Source organism: Acipenser ruthenus, chromosome 37 (genome assembly GCF_902713425.1).
Source record: "Acipenser ruthenus chromosome 37, fAciRut3.2 maternal haplotype, whole genome shotgun sequence".
Taxonomy (NCBI): Eukaryota; Metazoa; Chordata; class Actinopteri; order Acipenseriformes; family Acipenseridae; genus Acipenser; species Acipenser ruthenus.
The window spans coordinates 7,737,144-7,757,447 of record NC_081225.1 but is presented as its reverse complement, the minus strand read 5'-3'; the positions used below and the strand labels follow the sequence as shown (position 1 = coordinate 7,757,447).

The window sequence follows — 20,304 nt, the reverse complement described above, 5'->3', positions numbered from 1 at the left end:
CTCAGCCATGATCTAACATGCTTTCAGTACATGTATATTCAAATGAAACATACTTTTAGACACATTTTACTATGGCGCACTACATTTGATTCGGATTGATGATCCAGTGTTTCTAAAGATTCTGTGGTTTGTGAGGCTTATAAAATTAAGCATTAATGGATGATGCAATGGTCATTACCTGCTAGATAATAGACCGCAACGACAGTTAGGTGTCCTGAGCTGAAGAAAATGGCGCTTAATAGAAGACAAGACCAATTATCCACAGGTAATGACCGCAGCTGAGGATTTTAATGCTATTATAAACTGAACAATAGTTTTATGTTTGAAGACCTTTTTAAATGTGTCTTTATGTTATTTCTATGACTGGGTGTACTTGAAATGCAAGCTTTAAGATTCTAAAGTAATTTTAGCTTTTAGAGGGCATCTACAGGTACTTGTGGAATAATTCATGCTCTACTCTGAACCTGATTGGCTGAAACAATCTGCAAGGTTTATTATATACCATAATAGTGTCTTAATATTGACAATGTTTTTCACCAACACAGCTTCCCATAGTTCCCATTCTCCTCATGAAGGTGCCTGCTTTTATATCAATTATTATTTAAGCAATCAATCATAATTAGCCATCTTTTCTTTTGTGTTCAAGTGAACTTTGTATGCATAGATTGATTTAGACACTATTCTCACTACCTGAATAATTCATGATTACCACATGTTGAAAGCACGTGATTGCCGTTCACTTGAGTCGCAATTAAGTTTTAACATCTTGATTGCTGTGTGTTATTTACAGCTGGCAGACTGAATTTTTCATAACTTTGAGACATATTGGTAAAACTTACAATAACAAAGTAAAGCGGACAAGTGTTACTGGGGAACATGTTTCAGAAAACGTTAAAAAAAGTTTTAATAAACTTCTCTGTAGCTATAGTAAAACAAAAGTGGGTATGGAGGACTTTCATGGAAATGTATAACAAGTTACTATTACAGCAACTAGAATAAAAGTATCAACATAGCAGAAACACATGCATGAAATAATGATGTAAAGCCTTGATGGAACAAATGACATTTTCTTCAGTTGTTTCAAACATGTCTTTATGTTCTGAAAAATTGATCTGCAAGACAATGCATAGGACTAGATTAACAACTTCTTTTCTCTCCCCTAATAGGGAACAGAAAAGGGTTTGATACGGCCTACTGCATTTAAACTAGTCATTCCTCGGAATAGCAATTCCACTGTTCACAACTCAATGGAAAGCCATAATAACTTGAAACAGGTCCAAAACAACAAACAACTCAGCCCTTCTGAGAAACTAAAGGACCAGGATCAGAAGCAGGCCAACCACTCTGGGACCTTGTCAGACTCTGGTAGGAACTCCATGTCTAGTATCCCAACACACAGCACAACTGGCAGCTGCCAAACGGACAACCTCAGCACTTCCGCTGGCCTCCCCAACAGGTTTGGAGGGTCTGCCCAAAACATGAACCAGACTAGCAGCGCAGGCGTACCAAATGACAGCAACATTGTCAGCCTCAAGGTAATGTCCTTATCCGACAGTGGACAATCTTCTCCTGGTCAGAGTGGACCTTCTTCAGGGCAGGTGGACCATTGTTCCGAAAACGTCACTTGCGTCCGGTCACCCATCTCCACCGATGAGGCCCTCATCCTGAAGCTGGAGCAGAAACTGCTTGAGAAGGATAGTGAGCTCCAGGACCTGCAGGTCAGCTTGGAGGAGAAAGAAACAGACACCTGTCAGCTCTTTGAGGAGAAACAGAAGTACTGTAAGGAAGAGATGGAAGGGCTGAAGCAGAGGTGCTCATCCAAGTTACGGCAGGTCTCCCAGAAGGCTGTGCGAGCTCAGCAGGTCATGCAGCTCCAGGTCTTCCAGCTCCAGCAGGAGAAGAAGAAGCTCCAAGATGATTTGAACCAGCTGGCCCAGGAACGAGACCTGCTAGAGGTCAAGCTCAAGTCCTATGAAAAGGGGCAGACCCAAATGGCGCCAACACTGGAGGAAACACAGTGGGAAGTAAGTGATTGAATGGTTTGTCTTGAGTTCCTTATACTGCCTTAATTTGAGGAGGTCCATTCATAAGTCAATACAAAATGTGGTTCATATGTTTACATACCACTAATATAAAACTGGTATTTACACACAATTCACATTAGTAATCCATTTTAGTGCCACAGTAACATAATAACCTGCCTGCTGCTGATTCGTGACCACAGTGCTATTGTTGTTCCAAACCTTTTGTGTTGACTTCATTGTTAGCAATGCTGCGGTTTGCTAATAATTAGGGTTTCTCTAAATGGAAAAACATTCCTAATGGGTACTCTGTTTTCACCTCCTTTACAGGTGTGCCAGAAATCTGGAGAGATCTCTCTACTGAAGCAGCAGCTGAAGGAATCCCAAGGAGACGTGAGCCACAAGCTGAACGAAATTGTCAGCCTCAAAGCCCTCCTGAAAGAAACTAAAGCTAAAATAGAGCCCATGGAGCAGAAGGTCAGGGAGATGGAGGAGTCTGTCCACACGAGGACCATGGAGGTGGAGGTATGTGAGAATGAGCTTCAGCGCAAGAAGAACGAGGCTGACCTCTTGAGGGAAAAGGTGGGCCAACTGGAGACAGACATCCGGAACCTGAAGCAGGATCTTGCCTTGGTCAAGGAGGAGTTAAACAAGCAGGAAGCCAGTGGTCGGCAAGCAACAGGACAAGCCAAATGTCTTTCAACTGCAGTGCATGAGATGGAAACCCTGCAAAAGGAGGTGGAAAGGTTGAAAGCGGAGTTAAAGGAAGAGAGGCAGAAGAAGGAGAAGATGGTGAGCAGTTTTCAGCATGAGAGGCTGATCTGGAACCGGGAGAAGGAGAAGGTGATCAAGTATCAGAAGCAGCTTCAGCACAACTACCTACAGGTGCACAAGAAGAACCAAGATTTGGAAAAGATCCTGAAGGAGCTAACTGTGGAGCTGGAGAGTCGCACAGAGTTGGACATTAACGTGCAAAGTGCAGACATTCAGTACGACAAAATTATAGCCACGGAAATATAAATTGTGTGACTACATTTTCTGAAGCACATTGCTTAAGGTCTATCACAAGGGTTAACCCACATCCAGTTACACTTTCATGGACATCAGGTTCTGTGCTTCAACTTTAAGTTGCTGAATGGATTTTCATTCCATATAAACCACACTGCTTGAGGTCCCATTGTTTTAGTGGATAGTGTGTTATTAATTCAATGGTCTTTAATCCTGTCCCATTTGGAAAAGTTATGAATCTTTCCCAAATGACTTCTTAAACCCATATACATTTCTGAAAAGTACAATGTTTCATATGCTAATATGAGCTTGCTTTGAGCAGCCCTCTCCTTTGTATTTGTCCTGGTAGTATTTTCAGAGGAAATCTATGTCTCTGTGTCATTTATCTGTCCAATATTTCAGTAAAGCAGGTTGACACAGTTAGTGGTAAGTGGAGTTCTTCCTGGAAAGACTGCAGTAACACAGGGGTCTCTAATGCATATTAACCAGCATGGTGCAGGCTGCTTTATTGTAGTTATCCACATGCCAGTAGGAAAGACCTACCCAAGTATTTCTACAAATGATGCAGCCTCATTCCAAGCACGTCGGTTTTCTATGTATTATGTCTACCTACACTTCCACATTCCATCTGTACAAATATACCTCCTTTGAATCGCCAACTATATAAGCCCAACCTCAAATCCAACCCAGACATCTCCACTATATTTATGGGAAATATTTACCCAGGTGCTTCCACATTCCTATGAGAATTGCATACACAGTAAGAACACTTGCTGGTTTTATAGAACTAATCTTAACCATCACCCCCCAAATCTAGGCATACAATTCTCTATTCTGTTAAAAAGATCTTCCCCCAACCAAAGCCTTAGCCCTGATTCTAAACCAACTACCAAGCCCATTCCTTACCCTAGCTCATATCATAAAATGGAAGATCAGCGCGATACTTGAAACATTGTTCAAGCACCTTAGGCTTATGGAAAGTAAACAGGGTCATGCCACTGAAACAGCAACAAAGAACAACTACCGTGGAAACAACATCACTTTAGCACTGCATGATACTGAAGAACCAGTACCGCAGAATTTGGCAGTTTCCGGAGGTAGTCAGCAGAAGTCATTGAGCAGGTTGATTCGTAGCCTGTTAATACTCTGGAAATCTGACAGTGTTAAAAAAAAAAAAAAAGAGAACGGTGATAAGAATGAAGGAGTAGAGATACTGATCCTCTTTAGGGAGTGACTCCACTTGATGTAAAGAACACCTCAAAAAAGTGTTTGCTAATGAGATTCCATTCATAACTGTCTATTTTCAATGACAACAAGACAGGATAAAGGAGCTCCTTAAATGCCGACAGCTGGCTGCGCCCCATTTGTTATCCAGGTGCTAAAAATCACAGTGGCTTTGTTGAGTTGAATTAACTACCTTTGGTGCTGTTGTTTTGGTAATGAGCCATGTAGGTCTTTGACAGCAGCCATTTAAAAAAATACTGCTGAATTTATCTTCTGGGGGTTTATGTTACTATTTGTGTTAATTTGTCTGGTGTTTCACTGAGTATGTAATGAACAGAAAGATTTTCAAGGCTCAAAAGAGTGATAAAGAAACAAGTGGTATTTTTGTATAAGAGGTTTGTAACACAGAGAAAATAGCACCATGTAGGAAGTAAAAGAGTTTTGGTGTTTTTATAACCTCTTTTGTCTATCACCTCTAGAGCACTGTGTTCAAACTAGTGGACACTTGGCCGTTTCTGCTTGAGAGAGGCCCAGGACTGCATAGGGTGTTTAAGTTAGGACAGTCTCAGAGCTTTTAGAGAACATCTACAGGCATCTACCTGCTATGTGCTTGACTGTAGACAATCCAAAATGAGACTTTCAACAATTCTAATCTAGTTACAAACCCATGAGCTATACACTCCTGTCAAATGTACAACCGTTTATGCAGAGCAATGCAAACTTGTGAGATGTTAAACCTGAAGTCATACACATCAACTGGTCATTCGATAGATAACGAAGAAAAATCCATTCCATATTGAATTAAAAAAAAAATGCAATAGTAAAAAATACCTAAAAGAAGAGATTTTCCATAATATTTTCAGGTCGAAATTATAAGTCCTATGTATTTCATAAACTGATTTCATGCCAGTTTCTTTCACATGCAAAATGGCTAAATCTGTTTAAGTAATTAGAGTTACACAAAGCACCAGGAAATACAACAGATAAATCATTACTTTTAACATTGTTTCAGAAGGAATGGGGTTTGCATATGGTCATGAGGTGAATACTCATTTCTAAGAGGCTGTCTCTCACTTACTCAATCAAATCCTTTATCTAACCAGGTAGAACCAGCTCAGATTCTTATTCGTGGTGGTGTGAAACAAGGCAGGTGGAATGAAGACTTGCCTTGGTCAAGGAGGAGTTAAACAAGCAGTGGTAAAATCTGTCCTTCAGATAAGTACCCCACCCTTTTAATGTCCATGGAGCAGGCATAATGACTTGGATTTAGAATTTTGCTCAGGGATCCTCAAACCCTACAGCACAGCACCCCAGGCTTTGCATTGACTTTGTTTAGTTGTCCCCATTCCAAGTACGATACAGGCTCCACCTAGCTAAAATGGAACGGCTGCAGGACACTCAGCATGATGTTGCTTTAGCATGTACTTCAGGTGTTGTTTTAGATACCCTTGTTTATTGGGTGTAAAATGAAAGGTGGCTTGGTGCCTGACATGTGAACATCTGCTCTTTTTGTTTTATTATCTTTTAAAGAAATAACAGTTTACCTTTTACTTAGCTCATTCCAGACAGTGTTCTGCAGCGGAATGTGTTACAATGTTCGCTGAATATGCCAAATTGTTTTTTCAAGGTTATGTTTTTTTATATTATTGTACCCAAGCCACTTTGGTTGGCTCAGAGCACAGTGGCGATGTAAATAGATTGCTTATGCTTATCTACTTCTACTCTGCATGCTTGATGTGTCACCAGCTGTCGAGCGGGACAACTGCCTATTTAATTGACTTCTCTCCTACACATTTGTAAAAAGACTGAAACTCTGCATTATAAACATCTGCTTTGCTAGGGGCTGGTGACACGAAAGGAAAATATTGGAAATGCTCTGTTATTTATGTATTGTATATTTTGTATTTATTTAAAAAATAAAGTTGAATCTCATTGATAAAAGTCTGCACCTCTTAGTGTTATTTTGTTGCCCTGTGCCCTGTTTAAAAACAGCAACAACAAAAGAGAAACTTCCGTAAAAGGTTTGAATATAATTAGTATTAAGAAACCATCTGCCATTATCAGTAATGGAAAACAGATTGGATTTGGAGAAGATTGCACATATACAGTAAGAGATTGGTAGTGAATGTACCATTGTACTGCAATAGATAACCAGAGTAGATTGGCCCATGCCATTGTGCTACCACTGATATTTTACAATATGAAAATGTTACCATTGTGGTACTATATTAACAGTGGCTTGCTCTATTGTATTTCAGTAAGGACAATCTTGCATTAATTAACCACCTTTATTAGAATACAAATCTTATAAGTATCCGAAACATTGACCCAACAATGGGTGTATAATAATAAGTAGAATGATTCAAAAGCATGGCAAGACTGAGTTTGCGAAATAGGTACTTTATAGGTTAATGGGAACTTGCTGGTAATAGGCTTGTAGATTAACCAATCGACGTACCGCTTGTAATATAGATTTCCTGCCTGAAAATCAAGCAAGCTTTATATTAATTACATAATCTACATTTCCAAAAAAATAAACACTAAATCACAGTTACTACAGGATAAACCTTACTGTGTTCCCCGAGAACTTGGCATAATCACATATCCTGGGGAAACTTAATTCCTCTACTAAGGATCCAGTGTATCCAGATAATGCTCCCTCCTGCAACAATGCTGGATTTCTATGCACAAAATACGTCACTCATTTTAATCAGAACACCAACACTGTTGCAGGAGGGGGCATGAACTGGATGCACCGCAATGTTTAGAAGAAAGAACTCTCTTTCTCCTGCAACCGTTCACGAGTAAAAGGTGAAAATAAGTAATTCTTTAGTTGATATGAGAATACAAAATATTTTTTTAAAAACTGATTATATTGCTGCATTATGGAGAACACAGGCCACATCAAAGGTAAAATAATGTGTTTCTTGTAAACACTGCAGGGGGTTCTGTAACACTTTATGATTACCACTGTACATTTCCGCTGAGATTTTGCAGTTGAAGCTTTTCCAATGTATTACTTATGCCTTGCCATACTTCACCATGCATTAACATGCTTTACAGCTCTTGCTATTCTTTTACCATGGTAGCCAGTAAATCTAGAACCAATTACTGGCTGGTTTCACGCTGATTAGCACTAATCTTGGAATGCAGCTAAGGCCAAAAAGGTTTGCGTCACCTAGAATTTATAATAATGAGACATACTTGTAAAAAACATATATATATGAACATCATTTAGATATTTTATTTACCATCATAATCAAAGGAACTACAAAATGATATTGCAAAAGTCTACTGGGAGACATAATAGTAGTACATGTTAGATTTCGAAATGTCACATTTTTACATTTTTGTCAGTTTTTCTGAGTATATGGAAAACTACAAAGCAGTATGTAATTCAATATGTCAACGTAACATTATTAAGCAGGTTTCAATCAACTTTATGAAGCAAAATGTGTTAATTCTACAGGATGATGCAAAACTTTTGGCCATAGCTGTAGGTAAGAGAATCCACTATTATTGCAAATTGGGGTCTGTGAAACCGGCTATGAATGTTATTAGTATACCAGGCTCCAGTGCATTGTTAGCTTTGAGGTAATGGTGGAGATATAAGTATAAGCGCAGTGCAAATAATTGCGGATGCAAAATTCAAATTGCACTGTGGGCAGGCAATTATTTTGCACTGCACCCTATGTAAGCTTAAGAGCAATGCAAATTACTCAACACGAACAAATAATGATCCACAGTTATGATACTGAGGGTCTCAATGAGCGCATCTATTTAGTCTATTTAGCGTCCGCCCTTGCAAAGTTAGGAGTACAGAGAGCAGTAGTCGCTGTATGACATTTGTGGAGCATGATAAATACAATGCAAAAAAAAAAATGTCAGAGGAAGGGCAGCAAAGTCTTCTTGGCGCACAGAAAAAAAAGAAACGTTTTCTGAGAAGGAGCTGAGAGTCCTTACGGAGTTGTTTGGAAAAGCCTCAGCCAACATCAGTTATGCGAGTATCCTTAGGAAATTAAATGTATTGGCCTGCCCTTTTCAGCATAACATCCAGATATTTGCTAGCACTCTGGAAAACTGTGGTCTGAAAGGAACCAGAGAGTTGTGCAGAGAACACAGCACTTTCACATGTGCAGGGATAGTGGTCCCTAGATTGACGTGGGGGTCTAGCTCATCCCTCAATTCAGCTATTAGGTCTAGGAAGACCTGCTGAGTGAGACGATAATGCTTTAGCACCACATCCTCCGGCATCCCAAACAAAATGACCCTGGGATTGAATATGCAGGGTCTTCTTCATCTTGCCCTTCTCCTCTGAACGTGTTCCTGCCTCTCCTCAACAAGAGCCAAGTGTCGTTGCATCAGGAATTGTAACACAGCAGCCATCCTGAAGCCAATCACAGGTCTCTGCAGGTGTGTGCTTTTATACAGCTCTTAATTACTCACTTCTACAATGGTTTGCACCTTGTAAGAAGAGGTGTAAAGTTTTTGGAGGATCAGCAATTGCCCAGTGCAAGGCAAAATCCTCACATCACATTATAATGTTTGCTTAGTATCCAGATCCTGCCCATGCTCTTTTCTTCATTTGAATGCATTTCAATATAATTGTAATGGATTAATGCTGGCAACAAGGGAAAGACCTTGTGACAGCCTGGAGAGACAGCTGACAGGAGGAAAGAGACCCCATTGGGGCTGGTAAGGGTTAGCTACCCTTGTCGGCAGTATCCAGCTCTGTGTTTACAGGATGCTGGAGACACCCGCCCAAGGCTTCTAAGAAATTAAAGAGAAAAATACCCCTAGAGTCTGCGAGAGCGGGGGCGGAAGATGACTCAACGTTGGACAACACGGTTAACGACTTAGGAACGGAAACGGATATGAGTATGGAGAGTACTTCACAAAAGACTAGTTCAAGATCTGCAGTTAACAAAGACATGGAACTCCAGGTTTGTGTCTGCGGCTGGAGCAAGGCGACAACGGTCAGGGGTTTGAAGATTCATCAAGGGAGAATGAAATGCTTGAGGGAGAAGGGACAAGGGCATTGACTCGCATTGATCAGTACTTCTTACGAAGTCAGTCAAGTCAGTCGAATGAAATCCAGCGACAGGAAGCAAACCACAGTTCGCAGGATATCAGCACCCCTGTCATAGATGTGAGGAGGACTTGCATGGACACAGTTAGTGATGAACCTAATGATCCTTGTGAACCCGGTCAGACAAACCAGCATAAGAGAGAAAAGAACCTCAACGGGCACAAGCCTGGAGTTAAATGGCCAAGAGCTTGTGAGAAAACTGCATGGGACACAGTAAACACAGATCTCTGCGTTGCATTGGAAAGATTAAGTGGAACAGTTGAAAAGAAGCTGGATAAATTTGGGGACATCATCTACGCATATGGAAGTGAGAGGTTTGGAGTTGAAAAAAGGAAGGAAAAAGTACAAACTATTCCTGGAAAGTCTAGACGGCAGCAGGAGATTGAACGCTTAGTTAGAGAAAGGAGACAGCTGAGGAACCAATGGAGAAGAGCAGAACAAAGTCAGAAGGAGGGACTCAATCTCTTACAAAGGGTCATAAAAGATAAGCTTGCAACATTGCGCAGAGCTGAGCGCCTACGGAAACGCTACAAAAAGAAGGTGCGTGCGAGAGCTAACTTTTATAAAGACCCATTCAAATTTGTAAAGAAGTTATTCACCAGTGAGAAGAATGGCACACTAAAAGCATCTAAGGTTGAGCTGGAGAGATATTTGGAGGAAACACATACAGATTTAAAAAGGCAGGAGCCTATGTCAATTCCGTCAGACATCCCACCTATCAATCCACCAGAATACCAAATGGAGGACTGTGCACCTAAGTGGAAAGAAATAGAGCAAGCTGTGAAAAAAGCAAGGGCTTCATCATCTCCAGGGCCTAATGGAGTTCCGTACAGAGTGTACAAGAGTGCTTCAGGAGTTCTACGAATTCTGTGGAAATTGATGAAAGTGGCATGGGAAAAACAGGTTGTACCAAGAGCATGGCGCCGAGCAGGTGGAGTCTTTATACCTAAAGAAAAAGATTCTACAAGCATCAGTCAGTTTCGTCCCATTTCCCTATTAAACGTAGAAGGCAAGATTTTCTTCAGCATTATTGCTCAGAGATTGTCAGCTTACCTATTAAAGAGCTGCTTCATTGACACTTCAATACAAAAAGCGGGCATTCCAGGTTTCCCAGGTTGCTTAGAACACATCAATGTGATCTGGCAACAAATTCAATCAGCTAAAAAGGAGAGGAAGGAGCTCCATGTGACATTCCTGGATTTGGCTAATGCATATGGTTCAGTGCCACATGAACTACTTTGGGCAGCATTTGATTTTTTCAGTGTACCGATGACAATAACAAATTTAGTGAAAGCCTATTTTGGAGATTTGCAATTCAGTTTTTCAACTTCAGAATTCAGCACTACATGGCAATGCCTAGAGGTTGGAATAATGGCAGGATGCACCATTTCTCCACTGGCTTTTACCATGGCAATGGAAGTAATCATTAGGGCATCAAAATGGGTAGTAGGAGGAGAGCGCTTGGCTTCTGGAATGCGACTACCACCAATTCGAGCATACATGGATGACATGACAACCATGACTACAACAGTAGCCTGCACTAATCGATTATTGGGCAAATTAACCAATAACATTGAATGGGCACGAATGCAATTCAAGCCCACTAAATCAAGGAGCATCTCTATAATTAAAGGCAAAGTAGTAGATAAAACATTCTTCATTAATGGTGAGGCAATACCAACAGTGTCTGAGAAGCCAGTGAAGAGTCTTGGGAGATGGTACGACGGGGATCTAAAGGACACAGTTCGTGTGGGAGAAGTTAGACAACAAGCAGTGGAAGGGTTGAAGAGCATAGACAGCTGCGCTCTACCAGGTAAACTAAAACTCTGGTGCTTTCAGTTTGGTCTACTGCCGAGGTTGCTGTGGCCACTGACTGTGTACGAGGTTTCTTTGACAACAGTAGAGAAGCTGGAAGCTTTAATCAGTTCATACATCAGGAAATGGTTGGGAGTTCCACGCTGCCTCAGCAGAGTGGGACTTTATGGTAAAGGAATACTGCAGCTACCAGTCTCTGCTCTAACCGAGGAGTTTAAGTGCGCCAAGGTCAGATTGGAAATGACATTAGTAGAGTCACACGATAAATGCGTAAGGGAGGCAGCACCTGTGTTGAAAACTGGAAGAAAGTGGGCGGCAAAGTAAGCTGTGGAAGATGCAAAGGCTGCCCTTCGAATTGGTGATATCATGGGGCAAGTTCAGCATGGAAGAGGGGGTCTTGGTTTCAGTTCAACTCCTCCTACATGGCACAAGGCGGCCCCAGCTCAAAGAAGGAAGCTGGTAGTCAACGAGGTGCAAAAGCAGGAGGAGAGGATGAGGTGTATAAAGGCCATTTCCCAGGCCAAACAGGGAGAATGGATGAGATGGGAGAGTGTGGAACAACGCAAGATTGGCTGGCAAGACCTATGGTCAATTGAACAGAGCAGGATCAGTTTCCTCATCAGGTCAACATATGATGTTCTCCCATCACCACAGAACCTAAACCTCTGGGTAGGAGAGGATCCCTCATGTCCTTTGTGTTCATCACCTGCAACATTAAGGCACATTTTGACAGGATGTAAGGTGGCTCTTAGCCAAGGACGGTTTACTTGGCGCCATGACCAGGTGCTGCGATGTTTGGCCTTAGCATTAGAAGACAAGCGTAACATGACCAATAAGTTGCCACCTGTTCCATCAAAACATTACACACAAAAGACAACATTCCTCCGCCCAGGAGAGCAACCACCAAGAAAAGGTGTTAAAACCAATCCTCGCCCAGGACAACTGGAAGCTGCTAGAGACTGGAATATGCTGGCAGATGTTGGTCAACGGCTTATTTTTCCACCTGAGATTGCCACCACTAACCTTCGACCAGATATTGTCTTGTGGTCTGGATCAGCACGCCTTGTTCACCTGGTAGAGTTAACAGTGCCATGGGAGGATGCTGTAGATGAGGCGTATGAGAGGAAGAAACTGCGGTATGCTGAACTAGCCACTGAAGCGGAACAGCGAGGATGGAGAGTTCGGGTTTACCCAGTGGAAGTGGGTTGTCGAGGATTTGTGGCACACTCTACAACCCGGTTTCTCAGAGACGTCGGATTCAGTGGCCAAGAGTTGCGTCGCACAGTGAAGAACTTATCTGAAGCAGCAGAGAGGAGCAGCAACTGGCTGTGGTTAAGACGGAAAGATTCTGGCTGGGGACAGGTAAGTAAGCTGGGCTGAGTTGAGTGGGGGACGGAGGGGGGTGATGCTGGGACGCCAGAATCACCGTCGAGCCCTCTTGAGGTGTCGTGGGCTAGTCGACGAAACACTGAGGATGGAAGGTGCCCACTTGAAAACCCCAGAGATGTACCCTACTTAGCTCAATCCAGACGGTTGTCATGCTGATGCGCTGGGGAGGCCGCACTTTGGTTGATCCCCGGAGCCAGCATCGCAGCCGTTGTGTGTGCTGATGCGCCAGGGAGGCAAAATAAGATGATCCCTGGAGCCAGCATTACACTTCAGCCATTAACACCAGACAGAAGGATATCTACATCATCATATGGAAGGAAACGTAAATGGATGGAGACGCATATGGATCACATTAGTTTACTGTAAAGCTACGTCTTAGTTGGTGCTTATCTTGGCGAGAGCCGAGTTCAAATCAGCATGAAGTTTTAACATCTACTCTCGTGTAATGGAAATCATTTTTAGCAAAGTGCAAATTTGAAAGTGGGTGCAGAACACCAGGTGAACACCATTCTTTACATACGGCGCATTTTTAGTGACCGGTACAATTTGACTTTACGGCTGCTAAACACGATTTACGGCAGTATTATGGGGGTTTTGCACCTGCAAATCACTTGTGCGTGTCTCATTACATCACCCCCAATATGAGGTTACAAGAGCCATGTTACTGATTCCAGCTAAGACTTGGCATGGTGTGAGTGAACACTATGGTCATTATTCATTGTGTTGTAGATATATTTGATGAGAATTTCTTCAGGCTGTTGGTAGACACCCCAGAGCACACATTTGAAACATCAGCGCATTCATGTCAAGGTCCTGGCTTAGGTCAGGAAAAATATCTTTTTTCCTCCTTGCAGGCTACAGAAAATTTGACCATGTAAAATTAAACAGCAAGGATGATATAAACCTTGCAAGGATCTGTATCGTTGAATACACACATCTCTGTATGCCAAAGTTATGCCTAGAGAGGAATCTAATCAAAAACCTATTTAAATATAATCCTCTTCAGTCTCAATCCTGAAGTATTACCTTTTGTCCGAGTTTATCAGTGGAGCAGTCCTACCCAGGGCTAATCCATTCTGCGCATTGATTCTTTTCAATGCTTTTCAAATTCTTGGCCAGTCGTTCTAGTCTGCTTCTTATCATATGCAGGGATTAATCTCCGGTGTTGGGGATATAGCAGACAAAGTCTTATGTGCGTATGTATCAGAACTCGTTCGGTTCCTAGTACTGTAGATGAGTTAATCTCAAAACTCATCCACTATTGCTAAATTAAGAAATACTGAAAAAAAACTAAATAAATCCAGTGACAAACATTTGGTCTTTTTCAATGTCTTCAATGAAAGAAGTGTCTCCTACCCACTGTTCTAAGTCTGTCTCCACTCAATTTCCTCTGGTCCTGGTTTCTGTGCTGCATTTAAAGTATTGGCTAGGGTTAGCTTAGTCAACACATTTTAAGATTTTAAAGACTTCACCAAATCCCCCTGTGGCAGGATGCCTAGAGTGGTGCTTGTGGGTGGTGACGTCAGGTTCAGGAAGCAGTATAAACAGCACTGGTACGGGGCTAAAAAGGCCGCAGCCGTATCTTTGTTAAATAACAAAAGAAACAGTTTAAACAAAAACACAATAATAAACAAAAGGGCACATGGGCCAAAACAAAATAGACAAACACAGAACAAAACTATAATCAAGTATATTACTATAGCAATTGATTTATATTTCACATCTTGTCTCTCCTCCGACACTCTCTCCACCATGAGCCCAGAGCGGGTCTTTTATATTTTGTGGCTGGAGCCTTAATTACCCATTAATCAAATTATGCTGGTCACAAATAATAAATAATCAATAATAATTCCGTCCGTCCGCACAAAATATATAATTATAACATTAATAATAATAAATACAAATAAAATACATACAGTACATAATAACCCCCCCGTCACACCCCAGTAATTATTTTTTGTTCAATGCTTACAAAAAAAAAGCAGTTCCCTCAACCTATTTTGTGACTCATTCCTTTAAGTTTTGTACCTGGACTTAAAATTCTGAAGACTTTAAAATGAAAACGTCCCCTAAATTCAATCACTAGACATACATATTTATCTTAAATCTCTGGAAAAGAACACAGTGAATTACTGATGTATACATATCCTTAGGCCACATGTTGTATAGAACTGTACTGCAGGACTATCCTTTCTCCTAGACTATTGTTTGAAAACAGTTTAGATCCCCGCATAAATCATTATGCACAAGCCAAGCAGTAACAGAGGATATTATGATAATGCATCATATCTCATGCTGTGAAGCTGATGGCAGGCTAGCAGGCCATCATAAAGAGTTTTACATAAATTATACTGGAGGCAAACGCACACAATCTAATCATATGAAAGCTGAAATGATATTCTTTGTCAGGGTGCATGAAAACAGATTGCCTGTATCTTATCTTAGGTTACAGTGGACTGAAGCTGGAATAGGCTGACATTGACCAGAGTTCCTTAACATAAATATGATATGCAGCTATAAACATAAAGTAACATGCAGACTAACCTTTCTCTTTAGAAATGAGCAGAAATGTTTAGTTGCATTCATAATAATACTAATAATATTAATATTAATAAAAATACTATTAATTGTACTCCAACTACTACTATGGCTACTACCAATAATAATAATAATAATAATAATAATAATAATAATAATAATAATAATAATAATAATAACAGCATGGTAAATTCTCATTAAAAGCAAACTCATTTCCCAATAACAATAATGTTTCCCAGGGCCTCAGTCTGAGTGTATTATATATATATATATATATATATATATATATATATATATATATATATATATATGTGTGTGTTTTTTACTATAAGGTAATGTGCTGTTTGTAAGGTGTCTCTTTTAAGTCACCTTGAGCAGTTTGTGTCCCGGCTGTGATTTATGTTATAATAAGAGACAACCTACACACGTCGTGCTGCAGTATTTTATTATAAATCATATACATGAAGATTGTACTTGTGAACTACTATTATATATAAAAGGTCTTGTGTTTTTAATGTGTTCTGTTATGGCATCTATACCCAGGATCATACCGGAATGTTGACAAACCCTTGATTTCTTGTCCACTGGTAACACGTTAGTTACTTCATAAATACATGTGTACTTGCACGTTACAATGTACAGTATGTAATGTGTAAATCTTCTTGCACGATATATGTAAGTACAGTATCAGAAAAGGGTTAGGGTTATATCATGCAAAAAGATTTACACATTATGTACACTGTAACTATGCATAATAAGTAAATTTCATTTTAAAGAAATGAAATGGACTCCTGGAGACCTGAAACTATTATATTTTATTATTACTAAAAACAACATAAAATGTAGTTAAATAAATAAAAAATGTTCTGAAACTTTTAAAATATTTTTACAACATCAATTTCACGAACATACGTTTCTTAGAGGGTACCTGTGGTGAACTGAAAGTGAATATAGAGTTATTTCAATAGAAAATATGTTTTCAAATACTTCTGTCATATTTTACAGCCCGTCCTATTGTTGTGATGGGCTATTGTGATGCACAAAGAAGTGTTCAAACTACAACAAGATTCAGTGCACTGCGTTGTAAACATGGCACGGTGATGTAGCGTGACAGTGTTGATTTCCGCAGACTGTCGTCCATAGCTACACACAAAGCTATAATAATAGATATACAAATATGAAGAGAATAATCCCAACACAATACAATGGTACCTGTATGAGCCACTCATGTTAGACTACCCTAGTCTAACCTTTTCAGGCAGAGTGATGATTCAGACGAGGATAGTCGCCAGTTCATTTTAGCAGCAGTCATTGCATAAACCCGCCTGCAATTCTCTGTGATTGGTTGCAAATATGAACTTTGACTGTTCAGTTATTCTCCAGATTTGCACGGCGCTGTGCAGCCGCTTTTTAATGCTACTGGTCGTTCAACCTTCCCTTTAGTCACATCAAGTGTCATTGTACTGCAATATTTTAGATATGGTAGTAACACAGCAGCCTGCATGAAAATACAATATTCTCTTAACGGCGCGACAAAGGTTCTGAAGGAAGGTTCTGGCGACACTGGGACCAGTGTTCCAAAAGTGGGACTGTCCTGTCCAAAACGGGATGTCTGGTCACCTTACATATACAGAGAGGGAGTCGGTGGGGCCAGCCAAATTGAAAGGCCGTTTTGTTTTTATTTCAATGGTAAATGGAAGATTTTTAGAAACTCAATATTGGATGAGCAGAACCCAACACAATAAGACAATAAGGGTAGGGACTATGATGAACTGGCTGACCAAACAAAAGTTTGAAAACTACAAAGACACAAAAGGTTGCTGACAGTGGCAAAACCAGGATTTTCTTTAGCAGGGGAGAGCTCAGGTTACGTGCCAAGTAGCAGAGGTCCAGAAAATATTAAAGTACAAAACCAAGGCGTTGGGGCGAGAGTGCAAGAGTGTCAATCACATTCTCTACCGAAATGCACCGACTGCAATGCACTGCCAGTGTAGTGCTAACCCAGTGAGTCGGTTTTCTCCCATAGTTGTGCGTGTATAGCTCTTAATTCACCTAAGAGTGCTGAAGGATTTTAATTTTTAATCAATAAAGGTTCAGGTTTTAGAGCAAGTGCAGATACACAATGAATGCAAGAGCAACAAACTGCAAAGAGCAGTTCCCCTCGACTTCTTCGTCACCAAAGTGAAATTAGGTATAATTTCGTGTTCCTAAATATAATGAATATATTCTTTAACAAAGCCCATTTGCAAATTAGTAACAACACTGTATAAAAGAAGTAATCTCTTACCTGAACTAGCTTCATTATTGATTCGTCAGAAGAGTCAGCCAGGTGATTAGGCAACAAGCACCAAAGCTTTCCACATCTCTCCCGCTTCATGTAACGCTGCCAGGTGCAAATGCCACACACAATTTACAAAATCCACCTGGCTGTGCAGCACTGTACACTAGCCATGGATATTGCAGTAGCCACTTGTGCTGAAAAGTGTGTGTTCTCTTTTTTGTGGTCTACAGTGTCAGGCACGGGAAACTTGTAAGGTACGGTGGTATCCAGCTGTCTTTCAATATAATCATTCGATCGCTGTCGCTTAATTGATGACCAAAAAATAAACCAACATCATTTTTTCACACGCTGTCATTTCATTGCGTTTATTTACACCTGGCCCTTCACTTGATTTTGCTGTTTCTTCTGATGGAGATCGAGGCTGTTTCCCCAACGATCCTAGTGGCGCCCATGAAAAAAAGTCAGTAATTTTCCTCATTTTAGTCTTTGGCTTAAAGTATTATAGCAAAAGGATTATGATGAAGAAAGAATAAATCAATAGCCGGCAGGCTGATTTATTTTCGGTCCAGCGCAAGCTGACACGACTGGACACAGGGAGGGGATTAAACAAAAAGGAGGCATAGAGTAAAAACACCGTCAACAAAATAAAAGGTTAATGTAAACATGTCTTGCACATTTTATTCGACTCTCTGTTCTCTCACTGGGTGTCGCAGGTTCCCACCAATCTCCAAACTCTCTTGTTCCCTTTTCCCGTGCCTGGGGGAAGGTCACCGCTGGTGCAAGCTTGCAGCAGTCCTGGAGTTGCACGCTTAGCTGCAACAGGGTCCCGCAAACAAACAGTCCCGGGGGGAAACAACACACAACAGTTCCGGGGGGAAATGAGCACAAGTATCGGCGTCCCGCAAGTTCTGTAGAGGTCATCGCTACAGTATACAAATTGTCCTTCCAGAAGCGACACATGTGTAGCCATAGGCAAGCAACTTACCGAATTTTGTAAGCTGCATACATTCATGGTTTTCATTCATTGTTGGAAGCAATGTTTGCCAGACTGCTTCCACAGACTATCCATATGTAAATGCAACTGTACAATAATGAATTTGTAGTAGCGGCTATGGCTGGGGGGGTGGGGGGCTCAAGCCCCCTGAGCCCCCCTTGCTGCGCCACTGGTTGCTGATGTATTTAAACCGGTCTGCTGTAGCAGGGGTGATAATTATACTGAGCTAATGGAAGGAAAGAGAATGGGTTTCAAAAAGGTAAGCAGGCACAGCTTTTATTCTGCAGGCTTCAGTTAATGTGTTAAAGAGGTTAAGAGCAATTACCTTTAGCATCTCTGTACAGAGGGGTCATTAGTCATTTAGAGTAGCAGATGTCCTCAATGTAGGTAATAGAAGGCACTTATCAGAAGTACCCAAAAGGGTGCATAAGTACCTTAAGGGTGTACATATATGCTGCTCTGCTGTAATCCATTTGAAGAAAAGTGCATTTAGAATTCTGTAATAATGATCCCAGATTACAGACTTTGACCACAGGGAGGGAGAGGAGGCTGCAATGTGGATGTTTCTATGCTTTATGCTGCTGTTTTTCGTGCCGTGCAGTTATTTTAGTCAAATCTGCAGCAATTTCTGTAAATAACAGTGATCAGATTAAAGATGAAATATAAGACAGGTAATAATCAACAATAACCGTTGAATTGAGAACACATTATTATTCAAAAGCATGAAACAAGTCTTCACAAAGCCTTTATAGCATATAGCAATATACAGTATAGACACTTGTTGTATATTATTATTATTATTTATTTATTAGCAGACGCCCTTACCCAGGGTGACTTACAATTGCCTCAAGAATTACAGTACAATTAAGAGCAAGATACAACATACAATCACGTCAGTCCTAATAAGAGCAAATACAAAACACAGTATGATTTGATATCAGGGCAGTTCAAGAGCAGATAACAGTGTTGATAGTTACATCAGGGTTAGATATGAATGCAAGTGAAATACAAGATACTACAGATTGGGTTAAATGCAGGTTTAAATACAAGGAGCAGATAAGTGCAAGTTAAAGTGCATTAAAGGCAGAGTGCTATATTGTCCAGAAGGGAAGCATTGAGTTTTACAGGTGTGTCTTGAGGACAGAGAGGAAGCACAGGCAGAGTTTAGTGAGGTAGTGACACACAGGAGAGCAGTTTCAGTGGAGTCAGCAGAGCAGAAACCAGATTGGAGAGGATCGAGCAGAGAGTGGTTAGACAGGAAAGCAGAGAGGTGGCGGTGTACTGTCCGCTCGAGGGTTTTAGGGAGGAAGGGTAAGAGGGAGACAGGACGGTAGTTCTGGAGGGAGGTGGGGTCAAGGGTAGGTTTTGTTTGAAGGCAGAGGGAAAGAGGCCAGAGAGGAGAGAGGTGTTGAGAAGGGAGAAGATGAAGTGGAGTAGAGCAGGAGCAGCAGCTTGAAAATTGTGAATGGGGAGGCGGTCCAGGGCGCACGTGGTGGGTTTGTGGCCCTGGAGGAGGAAGGAGAGGTCAGGGGGTTGTTAATGGAGGATATGCTAATAGATTGGAAAGAGGAGCATTTAGCAGAGGAGAGAGGAGAGGAGAAGGAGGAGAGGAGGGAGCGGTAGAGGTCTAGGGCAGCAGGGAGTTTGGTTCTCTTCCATTTCTTTTCAGCAGTGCAGTTTGGTTCTTGTTGAGTGGAGCACAGAGGAGAGCCAGGGTTGGGGGTGGGAGGGGTGGGCCAGTCGGGTGGTGAGGGGACAGAGGGAGTCGAGGGAGGAGGTGAGGGAGGAGAAGAGGGTGGAGGTAGCAGAGTCTACAGAGAGTTGGGAGAGGGCGTCGATAGGAGGTAGGTGAGAGAGAGTGGTGGAGGCATGGACAGAGGGGGAGAGAGAGTGGAGGTTATGGCGGGAGGGGACAGTGGGGGTAGGTGGAGTAGGGAGAGAGGGG

The 20,304-nt window shown here is 41.3% G+C and overlaps 1 protein-coding gene across 3 annotated transcripts in view; it reads left to right on the top strand.

Annotated features, from left to right (window-relative positions):
- Nucleotides 1-6,188, top strand: part of LOC117416425 (leucine zipper putative tumor suppressor 1-like) — a 48,240-nt gene extending 42,052 nt beyond the window's left edge. For all 3 annotated transcript variants that reach the window (XM_059008518.1, XM_059008519.1, XM_059008520.1), the window contains exons 3-4: nucleotides 1,167-2,024; nucleotides 2,352-6,188. In XM_059008518.1, the coding sequence (XP_058864501.1) occupies nucleotides 1,167-2,024; nucleotides 2,352-3,041 (1,548 nt within the window). In that variant the 3' untranslated portion in view covers nucleotides 3,042-6,188. The remainder of the gene's footprint in view (nucleotides 1-1,166; nucleotides 2,025-2,351) is intronic.
- Nucleotides 6,189-20,304: the final 14,116 nt, after the last annotated feature.